The sequence below is a fragment of the Sander vitreus genome, chromosome 1 (genome assembly GCF_031162955.1).
Source record: "Sander vitreus isolate 19-12246 chromosome 1, sanVit1, whole genome shotgun sequence".
NCBI lineage: Eukaryota > Metazoa > Chordata > Actinopteri > Perciformes > Percidae > Sander > Sander vitreus.
Genome location: NC_135855.1, coordinates 26,465,541 through 26,484,328, shown reverse-complemented (window position 1 = coordinate 26,484,328; position 18,788 = coordinate 26,465,541). Strand labels below are relative to the sequence as shown.

General features: G+C 38.6%; 1 protein-coding gene and 1 long non-coding RNA gene across 2 annotated transcripts; one reads left to right on the top strand and one right to left on the bottom strand.

Annotated features, from left to right (window-relative positions):
- Window positions 1-230: 230 nt before the first annotated feature.
- LOC144518161 (uncharacterized) lies at window positions 231-2,740 on the bottom strand. The gene is made up of 3 exons (XR_013502001.1): window positions 2,439-2,740; window positions 2,073-2,246; window positions 231-1,710 (listed from the first exon to the last, which is right to left on the bottom strand). It is a non-coding gene; the product is annotated as an uncharacterized LOC144518161 (long non-coding RNA).
- On the top strand, window positions 1,145-17,346 carry rps6ka2 (ribosomal protein S6 kinase, polypeptide 2). Its single transcript, XM_078250599.1, has 22 exons — window positions 1,145-1,360; window positions 4,083-4,199; window positions 5,091-5,172; window positions 5,960-6,040; window positions 6,483-6,562; window positions 7,037-7,143; window positions 7,235-7,272; window positions 7,396-7,538; window positions 8,390-8,460; window positions 8,946-9,034; window positions 9,598-9,662; window positions 11,783-11,885; window positions 12,069-12,214; window positions 12,603-12,725; window positions 13,077-13,166; window positions 13,340-13,498; window positions 13,677-13,838; window positions 14,040-14,116; window positions 14,458-14,575; window positions 14,690-14,746; window positions 14,954-15,034; window positions 15,468-17,346. Exons 1-22 carry the CDS (start codon window positions 1,256-1,258, stop codon window positions 15,615-15,617), a joined length of 2,244 nt encoding a protein of 747 aa, XP_078106725.1. The 5' UTR covers window positions 1,145-1,255; the 3' UTR covers window positions 15,618-17,346.
- The last annotated feature ends 1,442 nt before the right edge of the window (window positions 17,347-18,788 follow it).

The window sequence follows — 18,788 nt, the reverse complement described above, 5'->3', positions numbered from 1 at the left end:
ATGAAAACAGCACTATGAGCTCTTGCTTTTATTGACGTTCCAAGTTTAGGGATCAGCTTGAGCGTTTGAGGCGAATTACCCCGGCTGAAGACTTATATAAGTCTTAATAGAGACTTAATCAATTTAATCCCATGTCAGCTATGGATACTTGACCCAGGTAGAGCAGCAATTCTGACTTTACCCGCTGCTTCCAACTTATAAAGCCCCCCCACCCACCCATCTCTCCCTATTTCCCTCCCTCTCCCTAGTTATATAACACTGCAGTTCTGCAAAGCTGCTGATGTGACAGATCCAAGTACACACACACACACACACACTCGCAAGCCCATGCCTAGTGATCAACCAGATCATAATGTACTCTCTGTAATTGCTGTCCTTGCTTCTGTATCAATCTATTGATTGTAACATTAATGGCTGTCCTCAAATTGAATTTGGATGTAATGTCACTGAATCTGAGTCACAGTATTTTCCAAAGACCTCTACTGGTATGCTACTTACATTCTACTTTAATGTTGTCATTTGTCATAATTTTTTATTCAGGCTGTGTGTGTTATTGGATGTCAGGCATGAGCTAAAGAGAAGGGACAGACGAAGAGGGAGACAGAGAGAGGTAGCTTGGTTACACCATGTGACCCCGCCAGCTGTTACTGTATGCTGGTGGGAGAAACAGAGAGGGAGGTGAGGGGCAGGAACAGGGGATAATCAGGGAGGGAGGGGTCGTGAGCTAGCCTGCACAAAATGTGCCTGGTGACAATCCCTTCTGCAGAGAGAGAGAGAGAGAGGCAACAGTGGATGGACACACATGCACAGGCAAGGATGTGAAGAGGGAGCTCTCACACACCTCTCCTGATTCAGCGGAACAGATGTATTTGTCACCTCTCCCGGCAACCTCACACAGCGAGCTGGTTGCAAAACACAAGACAATCCCAAACCCAGCAGCACCTGCCCCATCCGCCAACCCATCTGTCTGTCTGCGCAGATTAACGGCTCTGTTACAACTCTGACTGCGTGCTTACTGGCGTCTACTGCGTCTCAGAGACGGAGGGGGGACACAACGTCCAGAGAGACGAGCAACGAATGTGAATGATGGGAAAACTAAAAAGCGACGACTGCATTGAGCATGGGCCAATGGATATACTGCGGGACAAATAGATAACCAAAAGAAAAAAGCTTTGTTTCTGCATGTCTACCTTAGGACCCCTCTGCAGGGAGATGTTCATCATTATGGGATAGATGCACAGGTCTGCCCGTTGCCATGGATACCAGCACGCGAAAATTCACAGTGCGGAGATGGTTTTCTATCTACCTAAAGAACAAGGCGGCAAGGAACAAGAACAACACTGGTTTCTGTCAACTAGAGGTTAGTCAAGCTGTTTGGACACCCACCTATGACCAGTACAAATGTCCATCAACTAGATAGATTAGTACATGTGTGTAAATCTGTGCATGCTGGAAGGGGGGATTGCATTGCAGTTGCACCATGTGTGTGTTTGTGTGATTAAGGCCATAACAGCAACCGTCTCTTATCAACAGTAGATGAGGATGTGTGTAAAGAGTCTGTGTGCACATGGGAATGGGTGTGGGAAGAATGTGTGTTATTTTGTTTGTTGTGGAGTGGTTCAGGAGTCATTGCAGCATCGTTACAGCTGTTCTTCTGCCTGTCTGTAGAGAATCCAGATAACAGAGGGGCAGAGATACACTGTGTTTTCACTATGAGAGAGAGAGAGACAAGCTACATTGAAATACAGTCAGCAAGACAAAAACGCTAACAGGCAAACAAGCAGCCAGGCAGGCAGGTTGATAGATAAATGGATAGAGACAGATTGATTTAGTGGACAGCTACAGCAGTGGAGGTCTATTTATAGCCCGAACAAACCAGAGGGGAAGAGAGAGAGGCAGTATGCTGTTTGCAGCACATCTACCTGTTTGATTGAGATATAAATAGAAACCCTCTCCTCCTCTGGTCTTTGTTGTTGTGACCAAATGCTGATGAGTCATCTTGACAGGCTATCTACCTGTTTGTGTGATTGTTAGTCGTGCTGGCAAATGTCTGTCTGCTTGTGTTTGTTTACCTGTTTGGCTGACTGTCCAGATCAGTAATGTGATTCTTTGATGCTCCATGTGTGATCTTTTTTCACCTCCCTCCTCTTCATGGGAATGTCGGAGTTCAGGGTAATCTATAGATAAGCTGGTACTGAGACCTTGAACCCGTTTTTTTCTGTTTGATGGACGTCACTTCTGCTGCCCTGTTTAAAGAATAAAACAGCAATAAATCACATAGGGCAAACTGCTACTGCACTAATCTCTATGGGCCCGAAACTTTCCAACATGTTACACTTCAACTCACACCCCTATCAGTGACATCGCAGCAGGTGATTGCTGTTGAAAAACTATTATACGTTAGTTTTAGTTAGTTAAGTCATCATACATACGCTTACAGGCATTTTGCACTGGCCACATCTGTGCTGCGTTGCGGCTATGTTCCGGTTTTGTTCCGTCCTCCGCCACGCACCATTCCACACCGGGAGCGTCTCAGAAGCGGAGCGTCTTGCTGCCCGACTAGCAGATTTTATTGTCTCTACAAGTACTTTACAGAACAATTACGTGTTTATTAAACTAGTATCTACCTTCCACTCCAAGCACTCCTCTAATTAAACTCCATGCCTTCTCTTTTCTGGTGTTGTCCTGATAAAAAGGATCTGTGATGTTGTAGATGAGACGTTTACGATCCTAGGGGGTGTGTTTTGGTAAACTGACTGTATGCTCTCGCTGTTTCACTTCGTGCCTCGCTGTCCGGACAGCCCACGGCTCGCGTGAAAATAGACCTGGCGCGCCTCTTTAGCGGAGCGGAGAGCCGCTTCACGCATGTTTCTGGGATGCACCGTTGCGCAGCTGGTGGAATATCAAGCATTGACTTGAATGGCTGCGATCGCTCGAGGGGACCGCAGCGCCTCCGGTACGCAGCAGAGACGCGCCCAGTGGAAAATGCCTGTTAGACACTTGCAGTTTTAGTGTGCAAAGAGCTTCACTATCTTTAAACCCCAAATGCTGTGTTACACTCAAAGTTACTCACATGCTCAGTGCTTAGAATATAGCCATCTCATATTAACACTGTGCTCAAAAGCTGTTTACTCTAATACACTTTATGCATAATGTATTATCTAATTTGCATAAGGTAATCACTATAATTTGATACAGTTCCACATACTAGAATTTGAGACTCAGATCAGAAGTTGACATCACAGACTTTGTTATGTTTAGGGCTGGACCCAAATATTTGTTAAAATGTGGAAACAACAATACAAATAACAATACTGTAGATAATCAGAATCCTTACAAATGAATGAATTTAATCAAACTGGGGCCCAAAAAAGTATATTCTGGAGGACAGCCCAGTTTATTGGGTGCGGATCAACACTGTCGCTATGCTGTCATTAATAAAACCAATTCACTGTATTTTTTTTATACCATTTTCCAACCATTTCAAGCTGCACATCCGAATGTCTCGGTGCTTCCTCGCTGAAAAACAAAAATCTTAGAAAAAGAAGGACCCACTTAAAAAAAAAAATAAAGCTTATGTGTTTGAATTCACAACTATTTGGCCTAAGCCTACCTTTCTCGATTTACTAATACCTGTAAGCATTTCATACTTGGTTGAAAGTGAGGTGTAAAGCTCTTAACTTGTAAATGACAACTTAACAGCATTACAGTACATTGTCACACTGACCAATCTAAGTTGTGCTTCAGGTTGGCAGTTGATCATTTGCTTCACTGAGCAGACTGAATCGGCTGAAAAAGGCAGCTTACACTATGCATCACTGCCAGTGACCTCAGCCCATACATTTCCAGCATTACATAATAGCTCATAAATAATCATCTGTCTTTGGATATATTTATAAAAGGGATGTACTTTACTTTTGGGGTTTGTTTTATCGATATGGATGTTACATGAACAATATTTCAACTCCTATTGTGTTATCTGTTCATCTTTCAGATGTTACTCTTTCTCCTCGGTTTTTCTTAGCTTTTAGGAAAATATGTAAATAACAAACTAATAGTGATGTCTGTCTCTCTTCCCTCAGGATGAAAGTATACTTAAGGAGATTGACATCAGCCACCATGTCAAGGAGGGTTGTGAGAAAGCAGACCCCTCTCAGTTCCAGCTGCTTAAAGTGCTGGGACAGGGCTCCTATGGAAAGGTACAGGATGCACATTTTAACCGAACCACTAAGACCAATATCTCAAACAACAACTAATGTAAAACAAAATCAGAAGTGCACTACTGTCTAAAATATCATTGTGGTTGCCCAAACTGTGGAGAAAAAAATAGCCTCAGAAGTACGCAGAAATATGTTAAAGTGGTGTCTACTTACTCTTTGTAATATTGTTTGTGTCTATTCAGTGCTGACTGAAACCGACTGTGCTATCACCATTTGATCATGATAAGCCATGCATTTTCAAATATTTCTAGATTAGCAGTATAACAACTCATGCCACAGTTCACTAGCTAAGTTTATTTAAATTAGTAAAGACCAACTGAATTGTCACATAATACTCTTATCTAGAGGTCTGCACGGGGCGGACATGGAACCACAGCAGATGTTGGCGGGTGGAGGCAGTAGGGGCTATGTTACAGTACAGTCATAGCGTGGCCTGGATAGCATTTTAGCATAGCTAGCTAGCTTATACATGCGCTTAATTTGCCACCGTGTTTAAATCATAGTTGTTGTCTCTATCACAGTGAAACAGTGTTCATGTGAATCTTGTATGAAAAGTTATGGTAGCTAACTTAGCTCAGCTCTGTTCGGTCGCCTACAAATTGCGTGTGAGGGTTGGTGTAACGTTAGCATCTATTCTAAAGCAAAAAGCAGTGGCGTGGCATTCAACAGGTGTGTTGTGCTAAACATTAATGAAACAGGTTCTTCTGTAGTAACCTGAATGACAATATTAATACATCAATATTAATATACTTCCTACTTGTTTTTTTTTTATTTTGTAGCTGATGCTGCTACATAGGGTCTTTTGAATACTAGTGTTTACAATTGTCTCATAAATCATGATGATGATGATGATAATGGTGATGATTCCAGGTGTTTCTGGTGAGAAAGATTAGAGGAGTGGACAGAGGACAGCTGTATGCCATGAAGGTCCTGAAGAAAGCCACACTGAAAGGTAAACAATTAAAAAGAAACAATGATATCATTCTGAGAAATGATTCTTGAAATTAAGAGAAAGACAAACTTTTCCTTAAAAAAATCATTTTTTTATAGAAGAAACGGCAAAACAAAAGTCCTAAGAGGATGTTCTTGTCATCATGTTTATGCTTTTCATTTTTAAGTACTAGTCTACTTGTAAATACTGTTGTTTAACCTACAGTATTTGTGTGTCTGTAGCATCTAACAATGGAATGAATTACTGAATTTTGACTGAGACACATTACGCTGCAATAACAAATTTGTTCTTTATTGGGTGCTGAGTGGTAATTTGTTAAGATTAATAATGGTTATGCCTAGGAATGAAGAGATATAAGAGATAGTGTCAGTTTTCAGTGTGCCCTACATTCAGGAGGATTTGGGGCAAACGAGGTTTGTACTTTTGATGCAGATAAACTGAAAGGGAATATTGAACACAGGATGTGCTGTAATAGCAGGTTTAGATGTCATGTGAAGATTAAGTGACTTTGTACACGCTTTAATCCTCTTAACCTGCACCTCTGGAATACTGTATGGTCTCATCCTGTCAAGGAGAAAAATGCTGCAATAGACTATAGACCAGCTACGCTTGAACCATGGGATGGCTTAATTCAATGTACATGTTTTATTGCTTAAATGCAGTTTCATCCTACATAAAACATTATTATGGTATTAGAGACTTGACGTAATTTATCTGCACACAAATAGAAATAAATGAATATTATGTTATTAAACAAATTCTTCTTGTCCCACTATCTCCTTCTTAGTTCGGGATCGCGTACGATCTAAAATGGAAAGAGACATTCTGGCAGAAGTGAACCATCCATTTATAGTTAAACTGCACTATGGTAAGTCTGACTGTCTGATGGTCCTCATGCTCATACGTGTTGGTTTGTCACTCTAAAATCACAGTGTGTTCCCATATACTGTATAACAAGATTTTTTTTGACAAGAGAAAAGCACAAAAATAGGTTTAAGTAACTTTTCGATTCCCAACTTATAGGAAAGTTCTTGGCTGAATGTTGTTATTTCATTTCATATACACCTTTTGTATGTTTAAATGCATCCTCAAAATAACGGAATACAGCCCCGATACAGCTATGTAGTCTATAACTAACTAACTTGTGTTTGTGCGTGTGTGTGCGTGTGTGCGTGTGTGTTTGTGCGTGTGTGCGTGTGTGCGTGTGTGTGTGTGTGTGTGTGCGTGCGTGCGTGCGTGGGTGTGTGTGTGTGTGTGTGTGTGTGTGTGTGTGTGTGTGTGTGTGTGTGTGTGTGTGTGTGTGTGTATAGCCTTCCAGACAGAAGGAAAGCTCTATCTGATCCTAGACTTCCTCCGAGGAGGAGACCTTTTCACTCGTCTATCAAAGGAGGTAGGTTTGTCCTGAAACATTCCCTGGCTCTTTCCTCGTTGTCACTAAACAAATTACAAGCCTTTACTTTTCAAGGTCTATTATGGGCTGTATAACACTTTTATATTTACCAGTAGTGAATATACCTGCCATCATTCTCCTTGTGAACACTGTGTTGATGTGACCCTGGCCTCTATTACTGTCATGCTGATGAATCATCAGTAAACAAAGACTACACAAGCTTGTGAGGTGTGTTTTGCTGGATAACGGTTTTCAAAGACAAGTGCAGTTTTATTTTGCATAATACTGACTAATATGACCTGGAAATGTTGTCTAAAAGGGAAAAACCTCATGATAATTGAAAGATAGTTGCCAAAATGAGCCATCTTGCTGCTTTTTAATTATTTTAAATATTTTGCAAATGTTTTTTTCTTCCTATTTTAGATCTTTTAGGATCTCTTTTCACCTGCATCCACATGTCTTTATTTGTTCTAGGTAATGTTTACAGAAGAGGATGTGAAGTTTTACCTTGCAGAGTTGGCCCTGGCCTTGGACCATCTACACAGTCTGGGGATCATCTACAGGGACCTCAAACCTGAAAAGTACTATCTTATAAATGCACCCTTTTTTGTATCAATCTATTTTTTACTAAATTATTTTTAAAGCAGCTTTGATGTTCATTTTTTCCAACAGTATTCTTCTTGATGAAGAAGGACACATTAAAATAACTGGTCAGTCCATCCAACTGCAAACAATCTTCTGTCCTTTTTTCTGTCTTTCCATTTATCTTTTACTTATTGTCAATCTTTCTGCTTACATTGTTTCCCCCTCCTCTTTTTCTCTCTGTGTTTTAGACTTTGGATTGAGTAAGGAGGCCATCGACCATGATAAAAGAGCATATTCCTTCTGTGGAACAATAGAGTACATGGCTCCAGAGGTCGTGAACAGGAGAGGGCATACACAAAGTGCTGACTGGTGGTCATTTGGGGTACTTATGGTAAGAATTGTTTCATCTTAAAACAAGATTTTACTTTGACAGTTTATTTTCAATTATAATATGCACTTGTGATCGAAATACATAGATACTTTTTCTACTGACTTGCAAGTTTTGTCTGATCGTGTTGTCAAAAACAGCAGGCATGGTTTACTATGATCTATGAATTAACTATGATACCAAATGAGCCAAAGGCTCAGGTCTTACATAATGTGACAGTGTACTGGTTTCTGAATTTGGCTTTCTTCTGGCAGTAAAGCTGCTTAATTATTGTATCTGGCAGATTAGGGCCCATCACTTTCTGTAGTCGTGCATCTGTTGGATTTTGCTTGTTGTTGCCTGGTGGTTACTAATACTGAAAAGGAGGTTAGCATTCACTGACAGCTGACAAACAAATAGCTGAACATTTCAAAATACTCCCTCAGTATGGCAAGCCGTTTTAACAATTTAGTAGCTAGACTGGATACATAGAATGTATTGCAAATATCCGTAATTCAATTATTCTTAGTCAAAAAGAACATTTAAAATATCCACAATGACATTCTTCCTATCCACAATTGTGATTTCAGATATCCACAAAGTCATTCTTCCTATCCAGAATGAACACTCTAGATATCTGCAATATAATTTTACTAGGAAGAACAAAATGGAAAACCGTACATTTTGACTAGTAGAAATGTAATTACGGATATCCACAATTGGCATTATGACTAGTAAAAATTTCAGATATCTAAAATTAGAATTATGACTAGTAACATGCATTTGGCATAACAGTTGAGAACCATCCACTACTACATTAACTTACATTGGTCAGCTGCCAAGTGCTTTGACAATTATAATCATCTCTTTTCCAGTTTGAGATGTTGACAGGATCATTACCATTTCAAGGAAAAGATCGGAAGGAAACAATGGCGCTCATACTAAAGTAAGACCAATTCAAACTGTCATTTATTGTTGTTATTTAACTATTTTTTCATGTGTTACTGACGTTTTGTTTTTTGTTTTTTTTCATGTGTTACTGGCGTTTCATCAGTGTCTTGTTCTTAGTTTCTGTGTACTAGTTCTAATAGTGTTTTTCGTCATTATGTACAGGATGTTACTGCATTTTGGTCATACATAGGTTCTTTCTTTCAAAGTTTTTGATTAGCTTCCTCTTTCCCTTTGCAACTATTTTTCTATGTTCTATATTCAGTCTAATATTTGAAATAATAATGTATTATGGTTCATTCAAGATAAGCTGCTTAAGTGAACCTTCTATTATCAATCTCACAATATCCCACTATATACCTGAATACATTTAATAATAAAGTTAAACTGGTCCAATACTAAAAAACACACAAATGTTAATATATCACAGCACTACCAAACATCTGCATATGCATGAACCGGTTTCTTGTCTTTTCTGAACAGGGCTAAGCTGGGAATGCCACAGTTCCTCAGTCCTGAAGTGCAGAGTTTATTAAGAGCACTCTTCAAGAGGAACCCTGCTAATCGTCTAGGTACTGTATACATAATAAGTGGAAATTGACAGGCAAATATGTTTTCAGATTAATGGTAGTACATCTACATTTTTGTGCTTTGGATTTTCAACTATTAAGGTCAATTCTTACCTGAAGGGATAGAAAATGTAAGACTGCAGATGAAAGCAGCAACCTAAAATGAAAGCAGGCATTTTGAACACTTTTCAAAATAGTTGAACTAACATGAGACACTTCACACATACAAACCTGGGGAGCTAATGCTAAACCTCATCCTGATGTGGTAAAATAATATTCTACAAATCAGGTCTATTCATATCAAGCAGGAATGTTGTGAAAATGTCACTTTAACTATAGCAAAATTGAAGCTTGATACACTTCCTATAGTATGCTAATAATGTTAAGCGATACCATTTATGTCGCAAATGTCCAAGTAGCCAAACCAACATGGAGGTCCATTGGAAATTTGTTTAGATTTTAGTTTATAGGTTTTTGCCATGCTGTCTGTTTGTCAAACTGATGTGAACAATGACATATATATTGATTGAAGATATTCTTTTAAATTGAATCCGTGTGACTGATAGGTGCAGGACCCGATGGAGTGGAGGAAATAAAAAGACATCGCTTCTTTGCATCGATAGACTGGAATGTAAGTCCAATTTATGAAGACATTCTGCCATCTGCATGATTTTAAGCTGTCTCATTGCTATTATTTTTAAAAGTAAGGACGCTATTTGTAAGGATACTGTTAACTTGAATGTTATTATACACTTGTTTAATCATTGACATTACGCACATGCTGTGTAGTGAAAAAGGTTATCACAGACTCAGCCAGAAGTGAAACAAAGTTGTCTTTTTAACACTGCTAGCGACAGTGAGGACAGATCTATGCCCGTTTTGTATGCAAGTATATTCTTTTTTCCCCTTTTCATGTGGCAATTGTACTGGTTTCCTGGCAGTTGCACTGTTCAGATTAGTGGCCTTGGTTAAGTAATTTATTCTGAGAATAACACATGTGAATCACATTGTGGTAGCTATAGTTCTTGTATTCTGTCATCGAAACCACACAGCTGTTCATCAACTTCCTCAGGAGTTGCCCACAATCATCACTCATTAAACATCCTCAGATTGAGATTTTGATCAGTGGCAAAATCCCTTACTTCCCTGTCTACCGGTCTTGCCTAACTTTTTTGTAACTAATCCATTATCTGTGCTATCACAATCTAGTTTTTTTTTAATGAAAATTCTCTGGTACAGGATATAAATCCTCCGCACCAGACTCTCCAACTACAACAAACAAACAAACCATACAACAAAACAATACCACAATATACATAAACATAACATATAACCTTGACATCCACTCCTTGGACGTGTGCTGCTTAAAAGGGATCATTCGTTCAACAGTATGCACTCTTGCTCAAGGCTTCTACTTACAGTATCTGGGTTATATGAGTAACTTTCATGTTGCAGAAGCCTTCTGCTGCATAACAAGAGCATTTAAAACCAACTCATCAAGCTTACATTGGTGAAAAGCAAAGCACTTATGTAAATACTGCTATCAAGAAGTACATCATATGTATGTATTGTTCCTGAATATGAAAGGCTTGCTCATGGTGACACTGTTGCACCCATTTCCTTTTTATCAGAGCTGTTCGGAAGGCTTTTGACTCTTGTGTATCCGCTGTTGTGAGTAGTGATGCTCCCTTTTCTAACAAAATCCACTGTTATCTGCTTTTCATGGCCACTAATCTCTGCCCTCACCACCAGCTCTCACTGTACTCCTCGCTACATTACTACCTACTAGCCCCTGCCAAACACCACATTTTCTCATTTACAGATGGTGTTGCTGGCTTGATGTGACAAGCTACCAATAAGAGGCTTACATTCTCCTGCATACTATGCTAATTAAATCCCTGTGCTGTATCAGGCAGAATGCTTTCCTCTGTTGAACATCAGAATGTTGCTTGACTTTTTCTCTGTCACTTTATTCATGTCTCGATCTTTAAGAAGTTTCTCTCATAAAGCTGACAAAACTGACAACATCTGCATCCACACCTTTTACAAAGAATGTCAATTGCAAATCAAACAGCAAGTAAGAGTGTGTAAAACTGTCAGTCTCACCAATATATATATATATAGTGTTTTTTATGTGTTTTTTTTCAATTATAGTGGCCTTTGTTACAGTTATTTATTGTGATTACTAGTCAGAGACCCTGCCAGACTGTTCACAGCAGGCAACAACTGACACTGCAATGGCGACACCTGCGGGCAATACTCAGTAATGCACTTAAGTAAATAAAAAACAGGATGTGCATACTCTGTGTACTCTTTTATTTTGGGCATACAAGAGTTTTCACCTGGCATGACATCACATTACATATTATGTAGGTGTCCTTTTTCATCACTGTCTATACAATTGGGACTTTTCATTATCCATTAGTTGAGGCCAGACAATATTTTCCAATCTAATTCTTTATTGTATTTTCTTCTTATCAAATTTGCTTTTTTGTCCTCCCCTTTAAATTTCAAGATCAGTGTTATTGTAAACATTTATATGTTTACATGAACATTTCATTTTGCTGCTGTGGAACCCAACCAATATTGCATACTGGATCCAGTCACTGTTAAACACTGGAATGTAATGGAATGAATGAAAGCAACGTTTACATAACACTTTTCGCTAACAATAAGCATCAGATCATGTTTCATTTTGTGGTTAAACCAGCCGTTGCTGATAAGTGCTAATATTGTTGTTGTTTTCTGCAGAAGTTGTACGGGAGGGAAATGAGGCCTCCATTCAAACCGACAGTTGGAAGACCTGAAGACACTTTCCATTTTGACCCTGAGTTCACTTCCAGAACACCCACTGGTAATTGAAACACACAAAAACATACACATGCATGCATTAATATCTATATATAAATACAAGTGCTTAAAATTAAGAAAGAAGAAGATAAAAAAAATAAGAAAGAAGAAGAAATAATAGTATAATTGTAAATCTTGTAAAGCATTATGAGCACATGTTTGTATCCGTGTGTCTTTGCCTATCCAGATTCTCCTGGCATCCCTCCCAGCGCAAACACACATCAGCTGTTTCGTGGCTTTAGCTTTGTTGCAACAAATCAAAGTCAGGAGCCTAGTGCTGCTACAGTAGCGCCTTCTCGTCAGGAGGTGAACAGCATCAAACCCATAGCAAAGGTGCGTGTCTTTAAGAAAGCAGCCCATGACCTACTGTATCTTCACATCTAATGAATTGATACACTTGCACATTGAATGGATAACAAATTAACGATGTTAATAAATCACTGAATTGATCATTGACGATTAAGTGATCGGCTATTTAATTATGCTGACCTTTCTAAACATAACCCTCATAAATCACTCTCAACTACATTACTACAGCAACTGATTGCTGAGGCAAAGCAATTATTCTCTCACCTAATATATGACTCTTTTGACACATTTGACTATGACAGATATATGAAATATAATAGTGTGTGTGTGTGTGTGTGTGTGTGTGTGTGTGTGTGTGTGTGTGTGTGTGTGTGTGTGTGTGTGCGCGCCTGGTTGTTTTGGTTCCCTGCAGCATCTCCAAGGTGATGTGGCCTTCGGTGATGTTTATGAGCTGAAGGAGGAAGTTGAACAGACGTCGACTTCTGTCTGCAGGAGGTGTCTGCACAGAGTTACTGCTGTGGAGTATTCAGTGAAGGTAGTGGACACTAAACGTTTACTTGAACTTAATAGATATGCAACAACATCATGATATTAATATATTTAAAGTATTGTTGAACATACATAAAAATCATTTACAGTTTTTGTCCTTGTATTTCATAGCATTCACAGTCTGACCCCCAAATCCAACCAACAAAATAGTAGTAATTACGAAATGTATGTATAAGGTGAGATAGTGATGCATTGCGGGAAAGACCGGGATTATTATAATTAAAACCACCCAAACAACATGCTTGGTGCATCATGGTCATCCTGGTTATTTAGAGGTTTTAGAAGTTTCATTTGTGTGTCTTCACAACATATCCTGTGTGTTTCCTTTTTGTGACAGATCATTGACAAAGCGAGGAAAGATCCATCAGAGGAGATTGAGATTCTGTTAAGATACGGACAGCATCCAAATATAATTACTCTGAAGGATGTAAGTGCAACAAACACGCACCCCTGACACATGGTGCCACACAGTAAATTATATATATATACTTTTTCAAAAGCCATGGTAGAAGAGCCTCTTCAGCATCTTTATATCGGTTTTTAATACAGTAAGCCATGTGTGCGTGTGTCATAATCCTGTGTGTGTGCTTTTACAATTAGGTGTTTGACGACGGAAAGTGTGTGTCCCTGGTTCAGGATTTACTGAGAGGAGACGAGCTGCTGGACAGAGCTCTGACGGTGCCAAATTTTACAGAGAGAGATGCATCAGACATCATCTGCACGCTGACCAAGACTGTGGAATATTTACACTCACAGGGGGTAAAAATGTTTGTTGAAACCTTTAACACAAGACTTCTTGGCATCAGTATACTTGTTTACACTTGCAAAATACTTTATGTCTGTTTGGTTTTGAAGATTCAATAGCAGTTTGTGCAACCATTGAATCATATCTTAACTTGCTAGTCATGTGTGCGTTGTTTGTCTTTCCCTTTTTCAGGTCGTTCATCGAGATCTGAAGCCTAGTAACATTCGTTATTGTGATGATAGTGGACTCCCAGAATGCATCAGGATTTGTGATTTTGGTTTTGCCAAACAGCTCAGGGCTGAGAATGGCTTATTGATGACCCCCTGTTACACAGCTACATTCATGGCTCCTGAGGTACAGTATATCAGTAATCCTAATAACAAGTCTAATATCTCACCAACACTTACACAAATTGTGAAATGGCTATACAAATACACCAAAGCATAATAAAAGAAACTTATCCCACCAGGCAAACTATTGAAATGATTACTTGGTGTGTGTGTGTGTGTGTGTGTGTGTGTGTGTGTGTGTGTGTGTGTGTGTGCGCATGTGCAGGTTCTGAAGAAGCAGGGTTATGACGCAGCCTGTGACATCTGGAGCCTGGGGATCCTGCTCTACACCATGATAGCTGGGTAAGTTTAAAGTTTAAAACTGAATGTAATATTGCCATTTTCTGCTAACACTCCCCCTTGCTGCTGTAAACAGGATGTGCTCTAAACAAACTCCCCTGGTGAATTAACAGTGAAGACAATAAGAGACAAGGTATTTTATCCATGGTTATCCAAGGTTGTTGCTTTTCATCTTCTCTGCACTGGGCTTTTACTGTCCCTAGATTTGATAATGTCAGAGGTCTTAATTCGTTCAGCATTTTTTCACACCAATTTTAGAAGGTTCCCTTCAGTATGACTTATTATCTGTTATTGTAATTCAACCAACTTTTGAATTGCTTGATTTGTTCTTCTTATTGGCCCAGTTTCAGTCCATTCGCCAGCAGTACTGAGGAAACAGCAGATGAAATTCTGGCTCAAATCGGCAGTGGGAAATTCATTATCACAGGAGGGAACTGGGACCTGGTATCAGATGTTGCCAAGGTTCTTTATTTTTTTACTTTTCTTTAGATAGATACACATAAAAATGGTTGCGTAGCTTACATGGCAATGGTACTGTCTAAATATACCAACATCACCTATTCATCTGTTTAACAGGACATTGTGACCAAGATGCTCCATGTGGACCCTCACCAGCGCCTGACTGCACCCCAGGTACTATTAGTTGGTTAAATGACAGTTGATAGAATGATAGTCTTTACTGTAGTATTGACCATTTACAATCTGTTGACGGGAAACATTTATGGAGTTAAATATTTTACAGATTACAGTATATACCGTATGTATGTTATCTTTCTGTATTTTTTTGTATAACACCATTGAAAATGCATCAGGAAAGAAGTTTCCTTGTGTCGCTATTAGGTTCTTCGTCACCCCTGGATTGTAGACCGAGATCAGCTCTCTGACCGAGCTCTCACCAGACAAGATGCTCTTACTGTCAAGGTCAGACCTGTGTGCATGTGTGTTTACAGTAAATATCATCAGAACATAAGGTCAATTTTTTGTTGTTCTCAGACGTTCAGTGTTCATCCTAATTGTAAGATGAATACACAGTTTATAAAAACAATTGCCGTTTAAGCTGGCAAAATCAAGATATATTTGTCAAATGCTGTTCACTGAGTGTGTAACATATGTGAGTGTTTTCTGTGTGTCAGTATTTCTGTTGCCCTGAATGACTAAGCTCTTAAAGAAACTGTTAGGACGTATTTACGTTCAAAACCAAGTTCATGAAAGCATCAGCAAAATGTACAATGGAAAAAAACTGTGATGTGTTTCTCTGTCTGTCCATCAGGTGGCACTGTCTGCCACATATTTAGTTGTTGGACAGATTAGACCAGTAATAATATGATATGATAGTCTTCTTTTATTCCACCAGGGGGCACTGTCTGCCACCTACTCTGCTCTGAAGCGCTGTGCTCCTGCTCCACTCTTGGAGCCTGTTCAGTCCTCCAGCCTGGCTCAGCGGCGAGGAATGAAGAAACAGGGGAGTCTCAAAGTTAATTCAGACCCTAAAGAAAAGGACTAGCCGCAACACTCTGAATGCAACTCAAAAGGAATTGAACCCACATTATTAGAAGACGTAGAGCTCTTTTAAAAAGCATAAATCTTCTTACAGTGTTAGTAGGCCTACAAACCGAATGTAGCAGGTATAAAAAAAAAATCCTATCGCAAAAGGACTACGCCTAATTAACTATAACAATTAAGCAGTCCACTAGCACTTATCATGCATTCGGACTAGCTTCAGTTCACTCAATTCAAAGTGTAAATTGTAATCCTTTTCATTTTTAAACTAATTGAACTGATCTGCAGCTGATGTTCAAAGGGAACGCATGGATGTTTACTTCTTACATGTCAGAATACAATTAGTGCTGTAGTGCAATAATATACACAGAAAAATTGTCTGCATCTACAGAAGCTCCAGCAGCTGAAAGTGGGACGAAAAAGTCTGCTCACCAAAATCAGAAAAAGCTGTATTCAGTGCCACAAACAACATGCCAAGTAGTTGGTTTACTTTAGTTTTTATATTTAGCACAAACATGTATTTCACTAGAAGTTCATGCCATACATTAATACAGTCTTCCACAGTCATAGATCTAATAATTAGAGTAACGTGTGTTTGAATGAGGTACTCTCACTATGATTAGAACATTTTTTCTTCAATCAATCCTCTGAATTCTACAGAGTTATGCATGTTAAAATGTAAATGTCCTACCAAAGTGAACCATTAACAAAGCCATTGAAGTCTTATTGTTCCTACTTTGCTTAACACTTTTACTGTATGAATTGTTGTCTTCCATAAATACAGCCTTTGACTATCGTGAAATGTATTGTTAAATGTATCACTACTGCACTTCCCAAATCAGATGGAACAGTGAGCTATGAAGGTATTTATGTTGAACATAGTATGTTGGGCTTTTTCATAACATATTCTAAATGTTATTTGGCTTAAGAGAAGTCCTGGAGAGCATCATGTTTCTCTTTTGGTAAATGTCACTCTGCAGCCTGTACTACTTTGTATTATTAACTCAGCATTCAGTGTGATAGATCATCTTTCAATGTGTGCTCGAGTGTGTCAAGTAGCTGCCAGTAGACTACTGTTTGCTGTTAGTGTCTGAAAGCCAAAGTGTTTGAGAACCACTGTGTCAGAGGATTCTATATACTGTGTATTGCTGCTGCCCTGATTGCATCTAATAAGTTGTACATTCACAAATACGAGGGTAAGACTGAACAGGGTGGTTTGCAGACGTGAGTAGCACACTTTGTGTTGTAAAATTTACCAGTAGGAATGTAGATTAGGATGCTCCACAATGAATACACATACTTACTGGTCAGAGGTACTCACATATTGTGACGGGAAACCAATAAGCACTGTAGCAGAGATCCCATTATTTTGTACATGTTTGCTGATACACCGGCTGTATGTGTTATGATGCATTGCACAACTGTGAGAGGTGGAGCTGGGACTGATGCAACTATGAGTATGCAGATAAGGTTGTAGATATTGTGTTGTACAACCACAAATTTGAGGTAAGGCTGTAAATATTGTTTACTAATTTAGATTGTACATATAGTGTTGTACAATTATCGGCAAGCAGTAAGCCTGTATATATTGTGTTTGCAGATATATAGAGATTGTACATATTATATTGCGTTGTGCATCCATTGCTCAGAGTGTACATACTGTCTATATACCTGGCCAATCACTGAAGTGATTGGCTAGGATGCCAAAGTTTTACAAATAAAGAAAAAGAACAGAAACAGTACTGACATGAATGAATGAATGCATTTTTTTAATTATATTTATGTACCTGCATGTTTAAATGTCCTTACTTAGAAATTAACAAAGTGTATCACAAAAAATTAACTTACATCCCTAGATGACAATACGCCTTTTTCCAAACACAGCTTTTTTGCCTTTTAGCAGGAAAAGCATGGGTGTTACTAATAACATTAATGGTGACTCTGTTCTGTTCAACTGTCCTAGTAAGTGTGACATTGAGCCAGCATGCACAATATAAGGACCCTGAAACTGAAGCAGCTAAATGGATTTTAGCCATCATTCTTTTTTATTATTTACTCCTGTGCTTTTCCTACTGTCACATGTCAAAATGCCATCTGTAAAAAAAGGTCTATTAATACAGTGCAATATTCAACATTACATCTCCAAACAAAAGACACATTTTGGACCCAAAATGATAAAGGCAAAGCCATTGCACAATTCTTGCTTTACTTTCCTTAAATCTCAAAGCAAGAACTGAGCTTATACGATGTAATCAAGGCAGTTTGAGCATAGTTGAAATATAAATTATGAGGGGTGACGTGGCAAGAAAAGTTAAAGATTGCACAGGTATAGTTTAAGACAGGCACAACTTAGTAGACAAAGATATGTAACACTTTACTTATAACAAAGTAATCAATCTTAAAAATGTAGTACAATAATATATATATATATATATATATATATATATATATATATATATATATATATATATATATATATAAATAAAAGGTTTTGCTGCAACACTTAAATTCTTTAAAAATACTATAAAACACTTTGAGCTTCCTTGACCCACCACAAAATAGTAACAACTTTCTTTCAGATTTATTATTATATATTATTTTGATATAAACACTTCTCCATTTGAATATTATGTCAGATTGCATGCATTAAAATCAATATAAGATTATGACTAATAACTACGAAAGGTGAAGGAAATGTATATTATTTGCTTTGTCTTTGATTAGTGTGAAACATAATACAGTTTTAGGCAGTGAGAGTCACTTTCTTTCTATCCATGATAACAAGACATGACAGCAAGCCACTAGATGGCAACCAATAGCCTATGCTCTTACTTTCTCTCGTTATTTCTTACCAGAAGTTGCCTTTTTAGAGCCATAATACCCCCCAAAAAGAAGCAAAGAACACTTTAATTTATATCAACCACCAGGCTCACACTCTGTTCCATAAAAGCTTTTAGCAGGCACTGAGCTGATGTGTCAGGTGGGTGTGGCAGGCTCATCAGCCCTGACATTTAAGTGCAGTAGTGCTCAGCGCAAAAGGGATTGTAGGATATGAGTAGATACAGATGACAAGCCCCCCTGCGAAGATGATTGCAGTGGAGTGACAAGAGGAGACCAAACAACAGATAGAGGAAGGAGAAGTTGTCAGGAGGGGAGAGATGAAAGGCAAAAGAAA